Here is a 24,116-nt window from a genome sequence, read left to right as displayed (position 1 = left end):
TTAATTATTTCTCTCAGTGTGGGTGGACGCAGCGTGGGATCTGGATTTCACGGAGACCGAGCCTCTGGATCCGTGGATAGCGGAGGAGATCACGGCCGGTGGGCTGGACGCCTTCACCCGCCTGTACAGCGCTCTGGCGCCCTTTGCTGCCGGGGAGCAGGAGAGCAGAGAGGTGACATCACCTGAGCACAGCCAGCCCCTCTCGCGTTCTCTCTTTCGCATCTGTCTTGCCTTGAAATTCACATTATGATTCAAAAACTAATCAAACAATTCTTGCTCTGTGTGCTGGAAAGCTTCAGAAGGAAGCAATTTCCAAATTTTAATAATATAACTTAGCATAATATTAAGTATATATAGTGTTATTACAATTAATAATAATTTATATAACTTATAAATTATTGTTAACTTTATTAATATTAATAATTGATGTATTATAAATATTAATAATTATAGTGTATTATACTTATTAAACACTTCTTAAAGCATATAATACATAGGGAGTTTGTCATGGTGGCACCTGTTAAAATCTGAATAATGGCTAGTTTTGGACATCTATTATGGGTTATTATGGGATTCCTGACTGTTCCTGTTTTGCCTCAGAACGTCTGGACCTTGTTTGCTGAGAACAGCCTGTCCCACCAGGCCCTGGTGGCCGTGCTGCATCACTTTGTGCACGTGGGCCAGCACAAAAGAGCCAACGTGCAGCAGAGGGTGTTTGCTCTGCACTCAGCTGGGCTCTACCTGCTGCTGCTGGAGATCCCAGGTGAGCCTTGAGATGTTCCCCTTCGTGCCTGGGGACAGCGCAGGTCAGGCAGGGTCGGGTTTGTAACAATTCCAGGTGGAACGAGTGGTGGTGTTGGCTTGATGGCCCTGAAATCCTTGGGGATTTCACAAGCTGGGCATGGTGTGTGTGCCGAGCGGTGTCACGGGCTGGTGGCAGCCTGGCCTCCTGTCACAGAGGGGTTTGGTGGCCCCAGAGCAGGTCTGTGTCCTGTGACAAGGTGACAGAGGAGCGTGCACAGAGCTGGAACCACACTGGTGCCTCTGCTTTGACAGTCAAGGCAGGAGCTTATTCCTGTTCCTGCTCCGTAAGCAGGGAGCATTTCGCTGTGCAGCACATTTGGATGGGTTTGTTTGTGAAAACACAAATACCAGTTTAGAATAACCAGCAGCTGAGTGTTTCCAGCAGCTTAGTTCACAGCTGGATCCCTCTGTATTCCAGCACACCCTGAGGCTGTGCTGCTCTCCATGGTGCAGCTGGAAGGGGTCATTCGGCTGGTGATGCTGCTGGAATGTGTCACTGCTGCTGATGCATCAGCCTGGTGCACTTCAGGCAGCTCTTTATTCTTCTCTTGAAATTTCTTAGGCTCTGGGACACCTGTGGAGAGATCCCAGAACCACAAACTGATTTGGGCTGGGAGGGACCTTAAAACTCATCTCATTCCGTGGGCAGGGACACTTCCCACTAGAGCAGGTTGCTCCAGCCTGGCATTGAGCACTTCCAGGAGTGGAACAGGATGCCCAGGGGGTTTGATGCTCTCTGTGTTTTGTCTGGAAGAGGACTGATGTTTGTCTTTTGTGGGCAGGCAGCATAGCCAACCAGGTGTTCCACCAAGTGATGTTTGATAAATGTCTTCACACCCTGACAAAATGCTGGCCTCAAGAGATGAAGAAAAGGAAGAAGGCACAGTCTCAAAGCTCTCAGCCCAGTGCCAGAAAGAACAGAAAGAAAGGGAAGCCATGCAGGAATGACAGCTCCAGTGTAAGATGTTTGTGCAATCTCTGCAGATACAAATCCCTAGCAATAAGCAAATTGTTGGCAAGCTGTTTCTCTTTTCTGCCAATGTAGATGGAAGAGATGTTGGAAGAGGAGAAGGAAGAGGATGATGAGAATGTTTACTTCTCAACAGAAGATCTTCTCCAAGTCCGCAATGCCATCTTCCTTCTTTTGAAAAACTTACTAAGGCTCTTGCCCAAGTTCTCCCTAAAAGAAAAGCCTCAGTGCATGCAGAACTGTGTGCAGGTAAGAAAGATCCAGCCTGAGGACCCTTATGTCCCCTAACCCAGACTTTTTGGGGATGCAGAGCCCTCCACATGGAGGAGGTGGCAGCCCTGCCTTCCATCACTTGGTCCCTGATGGGAATTAGGGAGATGTGGGAGCAGGGTGCTTGCTCTGTGTCTGCCTCTTGTGCTGAACACTTGCAAGTGTTTTGTTCCTGGAATCACAAGGGTTTGGGTTGAAAGGGACCTTAAATCTTACCTTGTTTCACCCCCTGCCATGGGCAGGGACACCTTCCACTGTCCCAGGCTGCTCCAAGCCCTGTCCAGCCTGGCCTTGAACACTTCCAGGGATGCAGGGGCAGCCCCTACTTGTTCCTGGTGGGAGCTTCTGGGCTTTGGGCTCTGCTTTTGTTCTGCTTCAAGGGAGGTGTTTGAAAGTTAAACCCAGTGGAGTAACCCCAGATATCCAGAGCCCTGCACACCCTGCCCTCAGGGCACTGAGCTCAGCTTGGCTCTCTTCCCTTGCAGGTCTTTGTTGAGATGACCAGCTTTGAGCCAGTGCTCCACGAGTTTGAGTTTTCAGCAGCCATGTGAGCAAACAATTCTTAATAATTCTTATTGTTTATATGATGGTCTGAACAAGTAAAGCCCTCAGTGCTTGTGTTGTTGTCCTGTTTGTATAAATATGAGAGTGACAAATTCTCTTTCAAAGATCATTGGAATACGTTCCATGTGCTGACAGCAAACAGCATCTTGTGAATATTGAACGTTTCACAGTCAAAGGGCTTTTTTAAAAGTCACATTTACTCTGAATGAGAAGTGAGGACATCTCTTTGCCTTCTTTCCTTAGGGATGTTAATAAAGCCAAGTGCATTCCTGAGCTGGCCTATTACGGACTTCACTTACTGTGCTCCCCTCTCCATGGCACAGAAGATAAGGTACAAGTTAAACAGAATCTTTAACATCCTCACAGCAGCATGGAAAAGGAGTGCTTGCTTCTTCCCTTCTCAGCATGTCGTTTTTGCTTGGATGGTTTTTACTTTTCACTTCAGTTTCCCTCTTTGTGCCATCTTTGCCGGGTCAGAGCAAAGATGGTTTTTTCCACCCCAGTCCTTTGCTGCTGCACTCGTGTGCAGTGAATTCCGTGCTCTGCTGACTCCTATGGCAAATGAATTGAAAACGAAGGAGATCTGCAGTGGCATTGGGTCTCTGAACCTTAAAGAAGAGAGTTCCAGGTGGCTGCCTTTGCCTGGAGTGTCGTGATTCCCTGCTAGATGGAGCTGCAGCACCGCCTGGCAGCGTGTGAGGGGCTGGGCTGTGCAGTGCTCTGGGCTCAGTGAGCTGAGCAGGGCTGGTTCTTGTTCAGAGAACGCTCTGGGATCGTGGAGCAGCCAGTTCTGCCAGAAACTCCCATCTGTATTTGTTTAAATTGGCAAGCAGAGCGGGGCATCTCCCACTCACCTGAGTGCTGCTGCTCTGCGTGGGGCTGCTGAAGGTTGGGTGTGCCCCTGCTGTGTCTGGGAGTCTGCGTGACCCCCTGGGCTGGTTCTGAGCCTGCGGGCTGGGAATCAGCAGCTGTCTAGTCAGGAAAGCCTGGAGAACACACCAGCCTGGTTATTCCTGAGTGCCAGCCCCGCTCCAGCAGCCTGTGTGTTTCTGCCTCCCTGGTTTCTCAGTGCAGCATGAGCTTTTTGTTGGCATTTGTGGTGACAGCAAGGTGTAGTCACTCCCCTTCCCAGACCTGCCTCATCTTCCCTGCCTCTCCTGCTTGCTCGGGGAATGTCAGGATCATGAGGCAAGCTGTGGTCCCAAAGACATTCAAGGGAGGCAACTCCAAGAGTTCAAGTACAAAACACGCATTTGGCTTTAGACATGTCCTGTGCAAAACCCAGTGAGTTTCCTCAAATTCCAAATGTTTCTGGCAAAAAGAAGTCCACGGGGGACTTTGGAGGGGGGACTTTGCCCTGTTTGGAGGGCAGCTGTTAATGCTTTCAGAAGGCCCTTCTGAGACCTTGCTGAGCTTGCATGAGAGCACCGCAGCCAGGAAAGGAGCTGTGTGCATTTAGAAAGTGTCCTCTTGGAATTTCTCTGCTAGGAGCGTGCTTTAACCTGTGCTGCTGCTTGGTTCTAAGCTTGATTCAGAATTCTTTCATGACCCTGGAGTGCCTGTCCATGGAAAAGAGCCTGCCAATAACCTCTTCTTTCCAGACCCTTCGGTGTGTGTTCCAGCGGCTCCTCAGCGTCCTTCTGATGGTGGAGGGCAGTGGGGGCTCCAGGCGTGAGGCCCTTCCCATCACATCAGCTGTGACCAGCGGCAGGAACCAGGCTGTGAAATTCATCAGGTGACATTCAGAGCGCTGAGCGTGGCTGCTCCTTTCTTCTGGCATGCCTTTGCTCTGCTGTTGAGGTGATAAAGGGATGAGACAAACTGGCACTGGCTTTGAAGTTGTTTGTGCAAATGAGGCTTAATTAAAATGTCTGGAATGGGAATTTACCGAGCCTGCTGGCAGAGGGGGAAGAAGGTGCTGTGGAAAGGACCCATTTTCTGTATTTTGCTTTGTGTCAGTTTTTCAGGTCTTGTGTTTAACTACAGAGAATTGTGAAGGAAATGAAAGATTAACATGGAGCTCGTTCCTCTGTAGTTCTTGCTTTCTCCTGCTTAATGATGTGTTTTGCCTGTGTTTATTCCCCCTTTTGGGGATCTGTGTTGTTGGAAGTGTAGTTTGTGCAGAGATCCCCAGACAACATATAAAAGTAGATTAAGAACAAAGAAGCTTTTCATGTTACCCTTCTACTTGTTAGAAAAGTACGGGAAGCAATTCTTTTGTGCCTGTGAAGTTAATGTGAAAGCAGGGCTGCTTCTCTGAGCATAGCCTGCTGCAGTCATGATTCCACAATCATGGCCACTTCTCCTGACTTCTCAAATGCATTCCAAAAGGAATGTCCTGGACGTTTCCTCTGTTATAAACCAGCTTTGTTAAAATCTGCTTCTCCTCTCTCTCTCTCTCTCTCCCCCCTGTGCAGTTCTCTGGTAGATGAGCTGAAAGAAGCTGTTTATCCTGTTCTGAGAATCCTGCTCCAACATATCTGTACCAAGGTATGCCAAGCTCTGCTACTCCTGGGGCTGGAGAACTCGTCTGGATACATTGGAACATCATTAATAGTTTAGGGAATCTGTTTTCACCATCTTTTTTAAGAAATGAAAACGTGTGATGGTGAAGTAGTGACTGAGGAAGCTGTGATGATTCTCACTGTTGTTGAATGTGAACATATCAGCTCATTAAATTAAAAAACATTTATCTTAAGCCCTGAAATGCCTTTCTGGCATCAAGAGCAGAGCAGTGGAGTATCACAGGGTGCCCTGGCCTTGTCTTTCAGGTCCCAGACAAGGCTGATTATCGCACCTATGCTGCCCAGGCCCTGGTGACCCTGCTGGACAAACTCCCCTGTGCAGAGTTCGCTGAATTCATCGCTTGGCTTTATAAATACTCACTCACCAAAGTAAGTGCATCTCCTTGATGCTTTGGAGATGAAGGGTTCAATCTCAGCACTGAATAGCTCTGTCACTGCTGGTACCCAGAGGCAAAAAAACTCTGTGTTCACTTCCATTAACAGAGCTCCTCGTGTGCTTTTTCTTCCTGCAGGTTTGCTACAGAGTGTTTGCTCTTGATGTAGCCTTGGCTTTGTTGGAGCTGCCGGAGAGGAGCCCAGGCAGCTCCTTGTCCCAGGATCATCAGAGTTTGCTAAAGCACAAGTTTTTAGTGCAGGTCATGGTGTTTGGCCGGTGCTCAGACAAAGCCCCCGTGGTCCGGAGCAAAGCTCTCAGCTGCTTCGCCCATTGTCTCGAAACGAAAGCTGCTGCTGCCTTGGAGAGCATTCAGGACTTACTACAGAGCTGTGAGTACTGTGGGCACATGAGGTAATGAAAAACCATTCTTGAACTTTCAAGGGGATAATTGCTGGGAGGTAGGAGTTGTCAGGAACTTAAAAGCTGGCACACAGAGTGCTTACGTACGGTGTCATAATGAGCAGCAATTCATGAGCCTTGTTCCTCATGAAGCCTTATATTGGGGAGGGATTTATTCTTGTGTATCAGTTCTAAAGAGATTCCTCTGTGAGGTCCCTTTGAAGGATGTTTACAGACAACCAGAATTGCTCGTTGGGAAAAAAAAAATAGCAGTTCATTCTTGCCTGACAGCTGATTAAATCTTGAGTTGCCTTTTGCTTCTGCTAAGTTGTTCTGTTCGTGACTGGCATTCCGAGCTCCCTCAGGTGTGGTGAGGGCCAGATGGCACGATTCAGAGCCTGCACGCTGCATCCCACAGCTAGACTGCTCGCCCAGAAAGAATTTGGAATGGCAGGACATCCAGAATTCAAATACTTTGTTTGATTTCCTTTTTTATTTCTCTTTTTTGGCAGCCTCTGTCCGCACAGTGTTGGAAGCAAACACAAACACTGCGAGTGTGACAGTCAGTGCAGAAGGTATAGAGTCATTCTTTTCCAGTAAGTCTCAGGCTTTTCTTGGCATGCCATTTCCTAAAAATACACATATCTGTTAAACCTAGGGCATGCATGAGGCTCTCTGTTTAACACTGAACCCTCTTCTTTCCAGGTGAATATGTGCTTTTATTATTCCTCAGCTTTTATCTTTTCTTTCAGCTGTGTCCAACCATCCACTGAAGACCTTACCAACTTTCAGAACTATGGAGCTGACAGCCAGCAGTGACACTGCTGGGCCTGATGGTATGTCAGAATTAAAGCAGATTTCCAGATAAGCATTCAAAGCCTTAATTGAAATCAGACTTTCTGAAGTGTATTCATTGTCCATTTCTCAAAGGAAGTGGAGAAAGCTGTTACAAAACACTTAGGGGTGATGAAGGGGGTGGAATTGCCAGCCATAAAGAAACACTATTTCCACTCGAGTCTGAAAAATACATTTAATCCTAAAATGCAGATATCTGTTGGTACCAATGTGGTGGCAACACTTGTTGAAAAGCAGGAAATTATTCTTCCCAAATGGTAATTTATGTGGAATGTAACACTTGTAGCTCCATGAATTTCAGGGTAATTAAATCTCTTGCTCCAGTGCACAAAGAACTGATATATTTTGCTGTGTAAAGCACAGCACCTTTCTGCTCTGTAGCAAGGATCTGTTTCTCTGCAGCGTCGGTTGAGAGCTGAAAGCAGAGTGTCACAGAAATGTCCTGATGCAGCATGGCAAGCTGCCTCTAATGTGTTGATAGCATGAAATCACCGTGCAAGTTGGCTTTTGTGGCCAGGATGTTCCTCCTTTAAACCTCTCCTTTTTCTTTTCCTCTTGTGTGGAGAAGCTTTTCTTCCTAACCTTTCGGCCCCTGCCAGGATCTGCGCTCTCAGCTCTTGCTGTTCACCTCCCTTGAACTGCTGACAGTTCAATTCTCTGCTCGCCTCACATCCTGCAGTGATGCTTTTGTTCCACTCTGCTCCTCACATGGGATCTCCCTCCCTATCTCCAGGAGCCAGGCTCCAATCTCCCCCCATTGAAAGCTCCTTTTTTCAAACACGCTCTGCTGATAAATTTCCTTAATCTGCTCCCTCAGACAGAAAAGTCCTCCGGGCCACTCAAGGTATTGTGAATTCCTCGTTTAGTTGCAGGCTCCTCGTGCCAGAGGATGCCTGGGTTTGTCTCTGATACCCAGCTGAGCACACGCTTGGCGCTTGGCAAAACAAATTAAGAAAAGGCTGGAATGAAAAAAGACTGTCTGGAGCTCCAGAGGATTCTGGAATCCAGGGCTCTCCGAGGCAGTCAAGGTGCATTAGCAAAGCTGTCTGGCCCGTGCCTGTGCTTGGCTTGTGCCTGTGCTAATTTTGCTCTCCTCTGAAGACCAAATAGCTCATTTCTCTTAGAAAAGAAGCAAATCTCAGCCAGGGATAGTCAGAACATGCTCAGTGCTCAAGGGCAGAGATAAGGGTGGGGATAACCTGCAAGGTGAGGTGTGCACTGCAGAATTCCCTCTGCCCTCCAGCATCAAACATTCCCTTCCCTTGGCAGTTCTCAGCCCTTTAGAACTTGGGATTTTTTGGTTGTTTTGTTGTTTGGTTTTTCCCCCCTCTTTTCTACATCAGAAAAATCAATGTCAAAGTGTGGTTTTTTGGTCACCTTCACAAGACTGGATTATTTTAGGAGCAAAATCTTGCAGTGGGGAGGTTCTGTGCTCTTCCTGTGCAGCTGCTCTTGGGAGGAAGATGGAAACTGCACTTAGCTGCCCATTAAGAAAGCCCAGATCAAAGTCCCTTTGCTTCCTTTTGGTAAAAATGTATTTTTAAGCTAGTTTTGCTTAGTTCCCTGTGACTAATCCTATTTTTAATGGCAACAGGATGGATGTCCATGTGAATCTCTAAGTAACAGATCTCCAAATTTGGCATATCTTTGGGAAATATGACAAACAGCAATAAATAAAAACCTTAAAAGCCATGATAAAATGCTTGAAGTCCTTATGGCCAGTTAATAGCCGAGTGATTCAAAATGTGAGAAATAATTGATCTGTGTATTCAGTTGTGTGTCATTTAAGGACTTCTTGCCTTGATGATGTACTTTTTCCCTGCCAACGTGCAAAATAAGTATGAATGTGGCTGTGCAGAGTGAAATTTGAGCCCTAACGTGACATCCAGGGAAGAGAGATGTGTTCTGGTTTCCTGGCGGGCTCTGAGGTGGTTCTTTGCAGCCTTGAGGAATTAACAAATGGAGTATTTTTCCCTCTGTAGCACACAGCAGTTCATACATTAATGCTTGCTGCTGTGTGCAGCTCTGAGGCAAAACTCCCAGGAGGTTGTGGGTGTTCAGAGCTCTGCAGAGCCTCCCCTGGCTCTGTGCTGGCTCCTTTTGTCTGAGCTCTGCCCAGGTAGCTCTTCCCACAGGTACCAGGTTACCTGAGCCACAGAGTGTGCCTGACTCATCTGCTGAGCTCTCAGACTCTGAAGGTAGCCTGACATCTTTTGTGTAGATAAATAAAGAGGTCAGAAATTACAGATTCTTTTTTTTTTTTTGCTGTGTCTCTCAAGTAATTTGTTCTTTTGTGATCTGTTAAGATGAGTTTTCAAATGAAAGAAGTGGGGGAATGGTTTGGCTTTGTTTATCCTTCTGGCTTATGCCTCATTCTGGATTGTTCTGGGTGATTTTAACTGTGCTTTGTTTGGTCCTTCTGAAAGTTTTGGGGAACTGTTTGAGTTTGTTTTTGCCCTGAGTTTGTGCTGCTTTAGGGGGCTGAGCCACTGGCACAGGTGCCCAGAGCAGCTGTGGCTGCCCCTGGATCCCTGGAAGTGTCCAGGGCAAGGTTGGATGGGGCTTGGAGCAGCCTGGGATAGTGGAAAGTCCCTGCCCATGGCAGGGGTGGAACAAGATGGGCTTTAAGGTCCCTTCCACCCAAACCATCCTGGGATTGTGTGGTTCCAGCTGGTGGTGTGGGTAATTTCTTCTTTGTGGGGTAATTCCTTTTTTGTGGGGTAATTCCTTTTTATCCTCATTTTGGATAGGAAAAGACATCATGGCCATGCTGAGGGTGAGAGCTGGAGATGAGAAAACCAACGTGAGGAAATCTGCTCTGCAGGTAGGGTGGGGCTTGCATCCTTCCCTGCTCTCAGTGATTGCCCAAAATTGTTAAATAATTAATTAGGTCACAGCTTTGCTGCAAACTCTGTCACTTTGCTCGCTCTTAGCTTCCTGCTCTCCCTGCAGAGTGCCTTAAAGGCATTTAGGATCTTGTTTACTAGCTCCTGATAAGTAAATAATGCAGGCATAATGATGGAAATTTCTCTAGTACCCTTGCTGGCGTTCTGTTATTCCGTCATTTGCAAGGAGAGGCTCTTGTCAAATGTCAATAGGCATTTCAATTAGGAGACTTCCTCATAAACTGAAGCATATTAGCTGCTTAGTTTGTTTTGACCTTGTTAGCAAAGGGATTAGGTGATATCCAGCCTCTTTTTGAGCTCTGTGCTGCTTTCCTTGCTGCTCATTTCTTTAATGAAGTCATTAGCTTTTAAAGAGAGATGCTTCAATGGAAATTTCCTTGTTTTAAAAAAGAGGTGTCTGCTGCTGACTGCCTTCCTCTGTTAGTCCTCTTCACCCCAGCTCTTCCCCCTCAATTCACACACTGATTTGAGCTTCCCAGTTGGGGCTTTGCAATTCATGTTTTAATGCTTTCTGATTAGGAATAAAAATAAATCCCTCTTCCTTATTACCAAGTAAGAACTGTGGCTCATAAGGAGGCACGTTACTTCAAGGGGAAATTGTGACACTCTCCCTCTCCAGCTGCTGTTCCAGAGCAGCAATGACTGGAATGATGTTTTCTGATTCATTCTCCATCTCTGGTTGTGCCCAGCACTCGTGAATCGTTAATGTGCTTCGCTCTGGGTGTGATGAATCTCTGGCTGCTGTTGGCCGGGGGTGAATTGTATTTTTGCTTTGCCACCCAGTGCCCCTGGCGTGCCCAGCCCGGCTGAACCTCACTGGTGGGTCAGCACCCCAAACGAGGTCCAAAATGGGAGGGGATTTGGGGACAAAGAAGGAAGTTCATGGCAACTGCATTCTTGTGAAACAGGAACTTCTAGCCTAAACAGGACAGCGGGGGTCTAGGTAGGATCAGTTGCATTTGGACTCCCAATTACCCTCCTTGCAATGGTTGCAGATGTCAAGGTGAGTGCAGGGAGATGCCTGTCACGTTCAGTAATTCTATCTGGTTCGGGTGTTCCTGCTGTAATTAATGAAAATATTTTGAAGGTTGCAAAGCAGTGGGGAGGGACAAGGGTTTTTTTGACCACCTGTTTTTAAGCTGCCCCTGAGAAAATGCCACAAGCAGAACACGTGTGGCTTGTGATTATCAGTGTTATCATTACTCGAACCCCTTTTTATTGAGCTCCGCTCCAAATCCAACCAAACATCTTGCACGTGTAAGTGTAAATGGGAACCCTTCGTGGGAGCTTTGAAATGCATCTTAGTGCTGCTGTTTGCCTGGCAGGTGTTTGTGAGCATCCTGAAGCAGGGGGTGGTGCCCTGCACGGCCGAGGAGCTGGGCGTGCTGCAGGAGCGCTGCCGGGACCCCGCGGTGTCCGTGCGGAAGCAGGCGCTGCTCTCCATCACCGAGCTGCTCCTGGTGAGGCTGCACAAGATTAACATCCTTAAATGGCTATTCGTGTTCTCTCCTGGTTTGGACAGACAGGTGTCTGCTAAGGAAGGCAGGAGCCTCCCCTGAAATGGAAAATGTAAACCCCCTCCCTCCAAATTGCTATAAATTTCAAATTAAGGGGCTCTCAGGCAAAAAATATGGGAGCAGGAATAACAGTTCTTTATTAGGGAAGAAAATAAAAGGATAAAATAAACAATGCAGTAAACTGAAACAACACTGACAGAGTCAGAACACAGCCTGACACCCTGTGGGTCAGGGTGCTGGCAGCAGTGCCATTGGAATTGTGGCTGCAGCCCTCCTGGAGTGTCAGGGCTGGTTCTGCTGGAGCAGGGATCCTGGAGAAGGGTGGAGTCTTCCTCTGAAGCTCCAGTGGGAGAAGAGGCAGCTGCTGTTCCTCTGGGAATCCAGTGGAGAAGCTGTGCTGGTGTTCCAGGGTCTCAGATTATATCCAGGCAGGAATGCTTGGCTCCTCCCTCTGGGCTCCCATCTCCCAGGGGGATGCTGCAGTTCTTATCAGCCGTGCAGGGACATTCAATGGCCTCTTATCAGCAGATGTTCCCCCAGAGGGAGGAGTGGCTGTGGAAGAGATAAGGGAAACTGCCCACTGAACAGCAGACAGCTGCCATGCAGATGGCAAATTGAATACATCTTGCCTTGCAATCTGGGACTTTCAGTAGCTGCACCTCGGGCAGTCAGAGCCTCCCAGAGGCTACACCCAAGCTGAATGATGGTCACGAGTTTTTCCCACAATTCTAAGTTGTGGGATTCACATTCTCTGAACCTGGGAGAAGCAGAGAAAAGAATGATCAAAATGATTCTTATCATTTGCTGTGCCTGTGTTTGCGCCACAGTAGAATGCCATGTGGAGATTGTTTACCCAGAGTGGTGGAGTTTTGGTTCCTTGGCCTATCATGGCCAGGTGAGTGTGTGTGTTGGGACTGTCAGCTGACAGCCATGAGATTCTGGGCAGTGGAGCTGAGTGCAGATTCAGTTCAGATGTAGTGTAATATCGTATAGAATAATATAGTGTAATAAAGTAATTAATTAGCCTTCTGATACCAGTGGAGTCCTCTTTGTCATTTCTCCCTGCCACTGGGGTCACCCCTTGATTCCAATAACAAGTTTGGTCCATTTAACATCAGGGGTTAATTCTGCAATTACAGCTTCAGCTAATGAATCTTCCCCCAGTTTGCTCCTCCCCCAATTCACTTTTGTTTGTACTTTTTGGGGCCTGAGTGAGGTGTCCTTGAGTTAGAGCCCTGGAGGGATTGTTTTGTCTGAATAATCAGTAGCTGACACTATGTGGAGTTTAGAGTTATACCCTAAAACAGCACAGGATTTGAAAAATACAAAAGCTAAAATCCTAAGGCATCCAGGGGAATGGGAATTCTGCCACACCTGGGAGTGGGGGGAGCAGGAGGGACCTCACCAATCAGTTATTCACTCTGGGAGCTGCATTTTAGGCTGCTCTAATTCTTTTCATTACCTTTTGACTCGGAAGTCATGACTCACTCTGATACCTACTTGTGATTTATGCCGAGTGCTTCCAACTGTTGGAAACACTGATTTTTCTGGCTGTTGATTTATGTGTCATGAAGAAAATGTTTATGTTGCTGGCCTTCTCAAGTTAAAAAAAACCCTGAATCACTTTCAGATGTAATGTGTGGATGATAGCAATGCTATATTTTTCTTTCTTTTCTATTTATTCACAAGGGGTTTGTAACTCAGGCTTGGAGCACAGGGTTTATATTAAGCAAAGCTCTTTTTTTTTTTTAGTGCTAAATCATCTGCTGTACAGCCTTATTGCAAACCTGTTATAATTCTTTACAGAGTCTCAAAACAAAGTGTTGCAGTACTTTAGCAGAAACACCAGGTATTTATCATAGAGATGATTAAAGACCTTGTGATGCTGAGTTTCCCTGTCCCACCTGCTGCCACACTGCTGGGCTTGATTAAAATTCAAGTTTCAAAGCTTGTAGCTGAACCTGGAGGCCTTTGCTGGTCTTAGCCGTGCATTTGGGATCCCCTAATGATTTAAAAATGTTTCTCTCAGTCTCAGCACAGCAATGTCCTGGTGCAGAAGGCCTGGTTGAATGGAGTGGTGCCTGTGGTGATGGATGCAGAAAGCTCTGTCCAAGAAAAGGCCTTGGATTGCCTTGATCAGCTCTTGCTGCAGCACATAAAACTTTACCATAAATCCAGGAGTGATGATTGGAGGCAGGAGCTGGCGTGGGATCTGCTCTCCCTCTTGTCTTCAGAGAGCCAGGAGCTGAGGTAAATGCATTTCCCCCCCCGCCTATGTTAACATTCAGGGATAAAACCCAGAAGTTTGGGGGTTTTTTTCCACTTTTAATCCCATTAGAATACACAACTTTTCCTTTACAGAAGGAAATTGCCTATTGACTGAGGACTAAGATGAGAGTCTGAGTTTGTGTTCTCATTCCCTGTGTGGCCCCAGACTGTGAGGTACCACAGCTCACACTCACCCTGTTAAAATGCACGTGCTGTCTGCTTTGTGACGACAAGAAACCACGTTTTTCTCAGGGATTTCTTTGAAGCTGCTCAAATTCCCTGCTCGAAAGCCTCAGGATCATTCTGGGGATGGAAACTACCACACTGAGGTGCTTGTGTTGCCCTGCCAGCTCCCAGGACAGGGCTGTTGAGCAGGGACAAGAAGAGTTCAGCTTTGCTTTGTGTCAGGTGTTTTCACCTGCTGCTCCTGTTACCTGTGCCATCTCCCTGGACTGAAATGCTCTTTGTTACATCCCATGCTGGATGCACTGATAGCACATGAATATTTAAGTCAGATGGAGGTGTTCCTCTGACAGAAGTGAGAGAGGATATATAAAGCAAGAACATCACCTTGTATTAATTCCCATGTACAATATGTTACTTGTCTTGTGACAAATCGAATTATCCTGCCTGCCGTGGGAAGGAGAGGGAGAAATGGGATGACACACAGCATGACAAGGACACAACATTGATTAAAGACAGCTGTATGTTTATTAGTCAACAGGGCATAATGGCTCAGAAATAGCAGCTGAGGCACTGGTGGTGCTGCCTGCCAGTGTGGGGAGCTGTCACTGTTCTAATTCGGGCCACTTTGTAACAGGGTTTGCACATTCCTGGCACCTTCTTCCTCCCGACCCTGCAGGACCTTGCAGCTTGAGAAATCTCACAGCTCTACCAGTGTGCAGCAGATAATTAGGGTTGTGCAGAGAAGCTGTGATGCCTGGCATGACTCTGCTGTGCCTTTATCCTGGCAGGGCCAGGCTGGATGGGCTCTGAGCACCCCAGTCTAGTGGAAGGTGTCCTTATCCATGGCAGGGGATGGAGTGAGATCATCTTCAAGGCCCCTTCCAATTTAGGCCATTCTCTTGATGCCTTGTGAAGGCTGAACCGGAGCAGAGACTAGATGGAGCTAAAGAATAAAGTAGGGATTCATTAAAAGCCCTCAATGGATGCACCTTGGGCAGTACAACCCAAAATGGTCCCAAAACTCACGAGCGCTCCCGGGGTCTCTCCCTTGGATCAGTTCTGCTCCATTTGCACCTTGCAGTTCATTGTCCCGTTCCAGCTTTAGCCCAGGCACTCCCACCCTGCTTGTTTGTCTCTCTCCAGCCCACGCTGTTTGTGCTCCTGGGCTGAGCTTTGGATCATTTGTCCTTGGTGCCCAGCTGGAGCAGGAATTGTTTTGTCTCCCTGCTCTGTGCAGAGAGCTCAGCATCCCCTGATGTGAACCCAGCCCCACACACTAAAGCAGCACAGAATCTGAAAAATAGAAAAGCTAATCCTGAGGCATCATTATTACTCTGGGTATTAAATAACAGCTGCTGGAAAGTCTTGGTTACAAATTGCTGAAATTGTATTTTCCTGATGTGTCGTGGGACCAGTTGGGCCTCCTGCCTTACTGCCCCAACATCCATGCAGGGGTGTCAGCTCTGTAGTGAAAATGTGTGTCAATGTGGAAATGTTCAGTGTGAACTGTGGCAATGCCAGGCAAGAGCAGCTTTGTTGGGTTGGATTTTCCTGACTCTTTCCTTTATTCCTCCCTAAACTTTCCTTTCCTCCCTGCAGCCGTTACCTGAGCAAAGCCTTCCTTATGTGGTCCAAGCAGAACAAGTTCACCTCCACTTTTATCAGCAATGTCCTGTCCCACGTGGAGACCGAGCATTCCAGGGCAGCTTGGATGCTGCTTGCCAAGGTGGCAGGTTCTTCCCCCAAGCTGGATTACTCCAAGATCATTGAATCCTGGGACAGTATCAGCAGGTCAGTGTGTGCTTTGAGCTCCATTCTGCCAGGGAGCCCTCAGTGCCCTCACACAGATTGCCTTTTAGCTGCTTAAATCCCAGTTTTTCCTTCAAACTGTCACTTCTGCAGCTGGAAATCCAGCAAAGACTTTGAGATCCGTGCAGTAACCAGCTCTTTCCTCAAGCCCTCTGAGTTCTCATTGGCTTTGACACGTCTGCCTTAATAATGCATGTCCCAGATGAGAGGATTGCTCGGCTGTGGTTTGGTGGAGAGGCTCAGAGCTCGCTGTTGGTTTTGCAGGCAGCAGAACACGAGCAGTGGCACCGTGGGACATGTCCTGTGTGTCATTGGGCACGTGGCAAAGCACCTCCCCAAGAGCAGCTGTGAGGGGCTGAAGGGTGAGTGGCCCTGGCCACCCGCGGAGGTTTTGTGCCTCCACAAACACTTGAACAGCCTAGAAAATGCTGGTTTTCTGTGTGATGTCATCTGCAGAGAGCATCCAGAGCTGGCTGAAGGAGTCTCAGTGTCCCCTGGAGGTGATCAGCCCAGCTGTGGAGACCCTGCAGAAGCTCTGCCAGGCCTCTGCAGCTGCACCAGAGGAGACACAGGTGGGACTTAAAATACACCTTTTAAAATAGCCTGTTCCCCACTCAGGGGGTGTCTGCTGCTGTCTGCAGGCTGTGGGATGATGAGTTCTAAAAAAGGGGCTCTGATTCCAGCAGCTCGAGCCTGCTCTGCTCAGCTCTGCCTCTTTGCTGCACTTGAGCTGGAGAGCATCCTGGGGCTAAGCCTGGCTTGTAAGAAATCTTCTGCCTTCAAATACCTTCCCCCACACGCCTCTGAAATACCTTGCATTTGCCTTCTGTCCAAGTTTACAGAATTCCTAAAGGAAATTTCCTAAAGGAAACCTGTTGCTGTGCTTGGTCCAGCTTGAAGCCACAGATTGATGCTGTAATCTCTGTGTTCTCCATCAGAGCTGCTGGAAATACACATATTTCCTAGACCTCTTCCTGGAGACCAAACAGGGAGTTAATAACTTGCTCATAACTTTTTTTCTGCCTCCATTTGTTTTATGCCGTGGCTCTGTTCTGCTCCCATAGTGGGAAGTTAGGCCATATTTTGTTGGTAAAATGAAAATCTCAGCGTGGACACAATTGCAAAGAAGCCAGAATTGATGCAGGTCTCTGTCCCCGGTGATTTCTCTTCGTGTCTGTTTTATATTTCTCTTTCAGTAAAGATGGCAGCTCTTTTATAATAAGCATCCCAATCAAGTTTAGTAAATAATGGGCAGAACTGAACCTTCTGTGCCTCAGAAGCCAGGGTGGGGTGATGGTTTTTGGGTTTTTAAACTGACAATCAGAAAATCCTCCCCTGTACATACAGCCAGCACAGACTGTTGGCTTGAAATGAAATGCAGATGTTCCTGTAGTTGGTCACTTCATCAAATCCAACAGTTACCATTTATAAATGCATTTGGTTATTAAAATTACCACTTTTAGATGGCGGAAAACCAGAAATGGTGCTTTATATTCACCACAGTGCTGTAGATAATCTGCTGTTCCTGTGTTTCCCCTCCACTCTTTGGAATTCACATCATGTTTTCTTGGTTAATGGAGCTGCTTTTTTCAAGCAACATCTAAAAATTCCCACAGACACCTCCAATGTGTTGGGTGCACATGAAACAGTCGCCTAAATCCTTTTTGTTTAAGTCTGTGTGATTTCTATAATGAAGTAAACTTGGGCCTGTGGATCATTAAAAGCCAAATTTTCCAAGGTGTTTTGACACTTGCACACATCCTTTGATGTGCAGGGGGAATTTTAAAGCTCTAAGGCACTGTCAGATTGATTTTAATGGGATCCAGATTATTAAAAGCACATAAAGACTTTGATATTAGGGATTCATGTGTGGACAGATATTACAGCTACCTTTTGTTTAATTAATAAAACGTTGAATTAATTTTAATTACGGAACAGGAGCTGCTCAACCAGGTGTGTGGAGATTTGGTATCCACCTGTGAGAGCTACATCTCCAACGTAGTCCTCAAAGAGGATGGAGCAGGGCAGCTGCAGGAAGATCTCTTGGTAAGCTTGGGGATTATCATTTTAAATAATCCCCTTCAAGGATTATTGAAAGGTGAAGGTGTGCCTGGAGCTGGTGTTCCTCAAAATCCATGCCAAGAACTGGGATCATAGGAATGTGCAGGGCCTGTGTGTGTGATGGAATCTTGGATCTGGGGGCCTGGGAGCCCACAGCAGTTTTACACGCCAGCAGTTGCTTTAAGGATATGGCACCCCATGTATTTTTAATATATGACGTGGTTTTTTTTCCCTTGCTTTTCCACTCAAACTTCTGAGATGAGCTGTTTGGGAGAGAGGCATGGAATGCTTTGAGGAGTATTTCAGTCTCATTAGATTGGGGGGGGGTGTTGGAGCATATTAAACACACCCACCCAGGATTTCTGTTCCAAAGCCTCCCCTTCTGTTCTCCAGGAAGGACTGAGGGATTTTTGAGTTGTTTTTTGGAGAAGAACCGACTCCTGCTGGCTTAATTTGCAGCTCAGCCTCTGCCTTTTGACTGCAGTGCTGCTTTCTCTCTGCAGGTGAGACACCTCTTCCTGCTGGGCGAGGCTGCCCAGCTGTGCCCAGCCAAGGTGGACAAACACATCTTCCTTTTGGTTCAGTCCATCCTGGCCTCTTCTGGCAGCGAGGACCAAGGTGAGCCACGCTCCCTCTGCCTTCAGCTTTGCATTTACAGGAAGTAAATTCAAAAGTAATCTTTGCCCCTGTGTGCCAGGCCCTGTTTCCACCCCTGACCTGTTCTTTTCCAGTGTCTGCTTGCACAGACAGTGAGGAGATCCCCAGCTCCCAGCCCCTGTCCCAGTTCAGGGGCTCAGCCATGCCTCCCGTGGTCAGGGCTCACGCCCTCATCACTTTAGGTAAGTGCCATCATCCTGCCCTAAAAATGGGCCTTTGTGTATCTCAGCTTTTCTGGGGAACTTCTGCCCAGAATCCTGGAGAAAAGGAGGCTCGGGGGGACCTGGTCACTCTGGAGCTCCCTGCAGGAGGGAGGGAACAGGGACAGGACAAGAGGAAACGGCCTCAGCTGTGCCAGAGGAGGGTCAGGTTGGACATGAGGAAGAATTTCTCCGTGGAAAGGGTGGTTAAACGTTGGAAGGGGCTGCTGAGGGAGGTTTGGAGTCTCCCTCCCTGGAGGTGTCCAAGGAAGGCCTGATGTGGCACTCAGAGCTCTGGGCTGGGTGGCAGAGTAGGGATCAGTCACAGGTTGGACTCAATGATCCCAGAGGTCTTCTCCAACCTAATTCCATGTAAAGCTCTGGCAGTTGTGGCAGAGAGCCCCAGTGCACTGTTGGCATTAGCCCAACTCAGAGCTTTTAGCAATGCAAATATCCATGGAAACAAGTTGGGCAAACCATCAGAACCCTGCCAGCTCTGCTTCTCCAGGTGGCTAATGCATTAATAGTGACCAGTAATTAGCCCTGTCCCCCAGAGCTGTGCTGTCCTTGTACTCAGAGCTGGGTGCTGAAGGATCATCTCTCTTGGATTAAGATGCTCCAGAGAGGGTGAAGAGAACTTGGTGCTGTTGCTGTAGCGTAGAGCAGGATGACTGCACTCATGTACTTGTTCTCCTCAACGTGAGGAAAATGCTGCTTTCAGAGGAGCCTGGCCAGCTGCATTCCCAGGATTCTGAGGAATACCAACTGAAAGCTCTGGGTTTTAACACTTCCATGGTTAGGAAGAAGTTTCTTTAGTAGATAGGCAGCATTATTCTTCCCTTAATTGCTCTGGAAAGTTTGATACTTTTGTGCAGAGCTTGGGAACAGGGAGAAGTGATGTTAGAACTATTGCAGGCTATTTTATTTTAGCTTGGTTCAGTGATGCTCTCAGAGGTGGGTGTCTCCCTGCTATGCCTATGACAGCTGGGGCTGTTCTTTTTAGCTGCTTTGAATAATACCCTGTACACAGAAATAGTGTGCTGTGAAGGAGGGAATTTGGCATAGAGACCCACTCTATAGGTCTAAGGGGAGTTTGGAAGAACTCGAAGTACCATCTCCCTGAGAGATCGTGCAGATTGCTCATCAAGTTCCAGCATGAGTTTCTTGTTTATTCCCTTGTTTACTTCCTGATTCCTTCCCTGGCTCGTTTTGGAGGCAGCAAGCTGGGCTGGTTAGGAAGGAGAATTTATCCAGCTCTGGTGATGCCTTGGAGTGGCTGCCTAGAACAGAGGCTGGACAGAGAATAAATGGGAGTTTATTAAAAGGCCTTTAGCACCTTGGGCAGTCAGAAGCCTCGGAGAGGCTACACCAGGGTGGATGGTGATCACGAGCTTTTCAGACAGATAGGAGTTTGATCTATTTGCATATCAGAGGTTAATCTTCCAGTTACAGCTTCAGCTAATGAAGTCATTCACAGTTTGCTTCCCCCCAATCCACTTTTGTTTGTACTTTTTGGGGCCTGAGGCTGTTGGGTGTCCTTGGATCACAAGCCCAGAGAGGAATTGTTTTGTCTGACCAAGATATGAAGAATTCACTAGACTTTACCCAGCACTTAGAGCTGTGCTGTCTTGGTTTGGACAGACAGGTGTCTGCTAAAGAAGGCAGGAGCCTCCCCTGAAATGGAAAATGTGAACCCCCTGCCTCCAAATTTTATAAATTTCAAATTAAGAGGCTCCCAGGCAAAAAATAAGGGAGCAGGAATAACAGTTCTTTATTAGGGAAGAAAATAAAAGGATAAAATAAACAATGCAGTAAACTAAACCAACACTGCCAGAGTCAGAACACAGCCTGACACCCTGTGGGTCAGGGTGCTGGCAGCAGTGCCATTGGAATTGTGGCCGCAGCCCTCCTGGAGTGTCAGGGCTGGTTCTGCTGGAGCAGGGATCCTGGAGAAGGGTGGAGTCTTCCTCTGAAGCTCCAGTGGAAGCAGAGGCAGCTGCTGTTCCTCTGGGAATCCAGTGGAGAAGCTGTGCTGGTGTTCCAGGGTCTCAGATTATATCCAGGCAGGAATGCTTGGCTTCTCCCTCTGGGCTCCCATCTCCCAGGGGGATGCTGCAGTTCTTATCAGCCGTGCAGGGACACTCAATGGCCTCTTATCAGCAGATGTGCCCCCAGAGGGAGGAGTGGCTGTGGAAGAGATAAGGGAAACTGCCACTGAACAGCAGACAGCTGCCATGCAGATGGCAAATGGAATACATCTTGCCTTGCAATCTGGGACAATTAAAGACTTTCAACAGCTGCACCTCAGGCAGTCAGAGCCTCCCAGAGGCTACACCCAAGCTGAATGATGGTCACGAGTTTTTACCACAAGTTGTGGGATTCACATTCTCTGAACCTGGGAGAAGCAGAGAAAAGAACGATCAAAACAATTCTTATCATTGGTAAATGATAATGGCAAACAGTATGCATCTTGCCTTGCAATGTGGGACACGTGCCCTAATGCAGCAGAGGCTTCGAAAACCACAAAAACTAAAATTCCAGGCGTCACCAGAGGTGTTGCTTTGCAGGGAAGCTGTGCCTGCAGCACGAGGAGCTGGCCAAGAAGTGCATCGCGGCGCTGGCGCGGGAGCTGGAGGTGTCCCCGGACGTGGCTGTGCGCAACAACGCGGCGCTGGTGCTGTGCGACCTGTGCGTGCGCTACACCTCGCTGGGGGACAGATACATCCCCAACATCTCCCTGTGCCTGCGGGACCCGCACCCCTTCATCCGCAGGCAGACCCTCATCCTCCTCACCAACCTGCTGCAGGTGAGACAGAGCGGAGATTGTCCGGAGTATGGCACTGTGGGACACGAAATGGCGACACGCTCGCTGCTGTTCTTAAGGTGAAGAGGAAAGGGAAGTTTATTTTCTGACTCTTAACATTTAGAGTTTTCTAAAAGTGACAGTGGATTGGAGGGTGATAGTGCCACCTCTCCAATGATACTGCACAAACCAACAGTCTATCAAATTTCTCTTCTATAAAAAAATTACAAAACAGTAAATTATTTACAAACATTGCATAAAAAAATTCGTTACAGAAATGTAAACATCAAAAAACTTAAAAAATCTTAAAAAATCAAAGCAACGAGAGTAGAAATCCATTTTGATTTAGGTGAAATGTCCATCTTTGAGTTAAGTCTGTAGCTTGCAAACACAGCTGTTTAGTCTGCCTGTTCTCACAAAAAACCTATGCTCAGAGAAACTGCTTCAGCCAAAAGACAAAGGTAAGGGGGGGCCCTTGAACTCTGAAACAGACAGAGAGGCTGCTACAGAAAGCAAGGTCAAAATGACCCAAGAATTCTTTCTGATAAAGAAAAAATTATCAGCGAATGTCACACGAAATCAGTAGAATGAATATGGATGAACCTATTGTGAAATTGTATGCATAGGTGTTTAAGAAAGAGATATAAAAAATCTGGAGTTCCCAGAAGCACGCATGTCATTTTGGAGAAACGATCCCCGCGTGCGTTCAGCGCTGTAATAAACACACCAACTTCACAACTTCCACAAAAGTTGTGGAGTTTGTTTGCTTCCGCAAGTCACAGGTGATGCTGGGGCTCTGTGTGGTGCCCGGGGGCTCAGGGCGTAATTAATCCTGACTTTAGGGTGTTTAAAGCTGGGTTTAGTGGCTGGATTTTCTGCAGTCGAATCAACAGCACTGCGGTTGTACAGTGAGGTTATTTTTAATCAGTGGTTGCACCTTTTCTCATCTTGGTTTCTTTGAAATCCCTCCAGTTTCACTCCTCTGTCGATGGGTGACAGTCACCACTGTTGCTGTTGTATTAGGGATGGGGGAGTGAGTAACACACAGACTCTTCAGTCTCTTCAGAAGGCCGACCTGAGTTTATTAGAAATTCATTCTTTTATACACTGTTCTGACACAGGTGGACCTGACTGGTCTATTAATCAACACCCCTCACACTATTTGCTAATTAAGAAGACAGCCTTTGGTAAACATCTTATGAGAAAAGAACTGTTCAAAACACCAGCTGCAAGATTAATTCCTTCTCTCAGCCTTCTCAAAACTCCCCAGAACAATTCCTGGGAAAGTTTATCTGTTTTTCCTCGCTGACCAGACTGTCACATCCACACACCACAACGCCTTTTTTTCTCCTGCTGTCTCTGCTGATTGTTCTGAAGGTGCGAATGTTGAGAGGCTGGAGATGTTTACCCTCGTAATTCACATGAGGGCAGGTTTGGAGTGCATTTGGCTCTGAAAACAGTGTTGAAGAACACACCTGCCATGGGGTGGGAGAGCAGATTTTTCATTCTTCTGCTTTATTCTTCATACCTGGGGTAAACCTTGATGTGCTGCTGCAGCATGCATGCTGCTTAGAGCATCCCCCAAAATACTTGGGGTTGTTTTGGGGTTTATTTTCTGTGTCCCTGGCTGAGGCTTTACAGCTTGTTTGTTTACCTGACTGCAGTTTGGAGGTTCACACTAAGTTTTCCTGGTTCAGGTTGTTGATTTCTGCTGCTTTTCACAGGAGGAGTTTGTGAAATGGAAGGACTGTCTCTTCTTTCGGTTTGTCAGTGTCTTGGTGGATCCAAACCCAGATATTGCCAGGTAAAAACCTCAGCTGTGAAATGATGCAGGAGGTGAAGGTCAGAGATGTCTCAAAACCTGTCTCAGTCTTGGCACCTTCACATTGTGAAGAGAAATTCCAGTGATAAAGCAGATGATCCCTCTAACCTCTGTACTTCCTTTAGGGTCTGCAGTGGTGCCAGAGAGGTGATGAGCCTCTCCCCAGGTCATTTGCAAGTCCCAAAGAGTGTCCTTGGCTGTCCTCAAAACGTTCAGCTCTGCTCTATTTAGGACTCAGTTATCCAGAAAAAAAAGGAATTTTTGAGACAGCCTCTTGTGAAATCTCCCTCATGGTTTTCTGACAGACTCTGTCTCAAGTGCTGGGTTTGTTTTGGGACTAGGATTAAATATTTTGTTGCAGTTTCCTTTTTCTTTTGTTCCATGCCTTGCCTTTTCAGCCTTCTGCCACATCTTGTAATTGTCAGAGGAATGACCTGTCAAACGATGTGTCAGAGGAATTATGCACTCTCATTTTAAGTGCATGTTTATGAAGTGTTTGGAGGTTTCAAGGTCTCCAGCTGCTCTGTTGTGTAAGGAATGAGTGGGGCAGGTTTCTCTCGGGTGGGGAGTCATGTAACCATTAGGGTTACAGAGGAGCATTGGACACCTTGCTGCTCATTTCTGCCTGGAGCAGTCAATCTGAGATGGATATTTCCAGAGCCATCAACCTTTTGTCAATTACCGTTCGCATTTCCTTTTCTCTTCGGTGTCTTTTGGATATCTAAAAATGTCTTTCCAGTAGATGGTGGCATTGCAGCATCGTGTTCCTCTCATTTCTTTGGGAGCTTTTTCCTTTGCACCTGCATTTGGAGACTGCATCCAGACAAAGCCTGGGGTTGCCTTGCAGCTCTTGCAGGACCTTTGGTGATTAACTCGTTGCTGAGTGCTGTGTCTCAGCCACGGTGGAACTCAGGTTATTCAAATCATTAAAATGCTGTGCCTGGATCCAAGTTCAGATTTATTTCTGACTCAGTTTGCTTTAATGGCCGTAAAAATGAGTAGTGCTGTGGATGCTGGAGATGTCTGTCCCTCTGAGCAAAGGGTGGGAGTGAGTGAGCTGGGCAAGAATTAAATGTGGTATTGAGGGAGACGTGGCAGAGGAAAACCATCCTCCTGCCTTGAGA

General features: G+C 47.2%; 1 protein-coding gene across 3 annotated transcripts in view; it reads left to right on the top strand.

Annotated features, from left to right (window-relative positions):
- Window positions 1-24,116, top strand: part of NCAPD3 (non-SMC condensin II complex subunit D3) — a 37,688-nt gene that overhangs the window by 1,179 nt on the left and 12,393 nt on the right. For 2 of the 3 annotated variants that reach the window (XM_038161442.1, XM_038161441.1), the window contains exons 2-24: window positions 18-172; window positions 601-763; window positions 1,587-1,762; window positions 1,850-2,023; window positions 2,530-2,591; window positions 2,852-2,939; window positions 4,210-4,343; window positions 5,026-5,098; window positions 5,380-5,502; window positions 5,646-5,898; window positions 6,421-6,504; window positions 6,661-6,744; window positions 9,514-9,587; window positions 10,995-11,129; window positions 13,216-13,436; window positions 15,240-15,431; window positions 15,714-15,811; window positions 15,906-16,021; window positions 17,388-17,495; window positions 18,014-18,128; window positions 18,242-18,349; window positions 20,935-21,173; window positions 22,895-22,974. In XM_038161442.1, the coding sequence (XP_038017370.1) occupies window positions 18-172; window positions 601-763; window positions 1,587-1,762; window positions 1,850-2,023; window positions 2,530-2,591; window positions 2,852-2,939; window positions 4,210-4,343; window positions 5,026-5,098; window positions 5,380-5,502; window positions 5,646-5,898; window positions 6,421-6,504; window positions 6,661-6,744; window positions 9,514-9,587; window positions 10,995-11,129; window positions 13,216-13,436; window positions 15,240-15,431; window positions 15,714-15,811; window positions 15,906-16,021; window positions 17,388-17,495; window positions 18,014-18,128; window positions 18,242-18,349; window positions 20,935-21,173; window positions 22,895-22,974 (3,055 nt within the window). The remainder of the gene's footprint in view (window positions 1-17; window positions 173-600; window positions 764-1,586; window positions 1,763-1,849; window positions 2,024-2,529; window positions 2,592-2,851; window positions 2,940-4,209; window positions 4,344-5,025; window positions 5,099-5,379; window positions 5,503-5,645; window positions 5,899-6,420; window positions 6,505-6,660; window positions 6,745-9,513; window positions 9,588-10,994; window positions 11,130-13,215; window positions 13,437-15,239; window positions 15,432-15,713; window positions 15,812-15,905; window positions 16,022-17,387; window positions 17,496-18,013; window positions 18,129-18,241; window positions 18,350-20,934; window positions 21,174-22,894; window positions 22,975-24,116) is intronic. The other variant, XM_038161443.1, reaches the window with a different exon arrangement.

This window comes from Motacilla alba, chromosome 24 (assembly GCF_015832195.1).
Source record: "Motacilla alba alba isolate MOTALB_02 chromosome 24, Motacilla_alba_V1.0_pri, whole genome shotgun sequence".
NCBI classification, from domain to species: domain Eukaryota; kingdom Metazoa; phylum Chordata; class Aves; order Passeriformes; family Motacillidae; genus Motacilla; species Motacilla alba.
The sequence above is the reverse complement of the archived record's forward strand: the minus strand, read 5'-3'. Positions and strand labels throughout refer to the sequence as shown.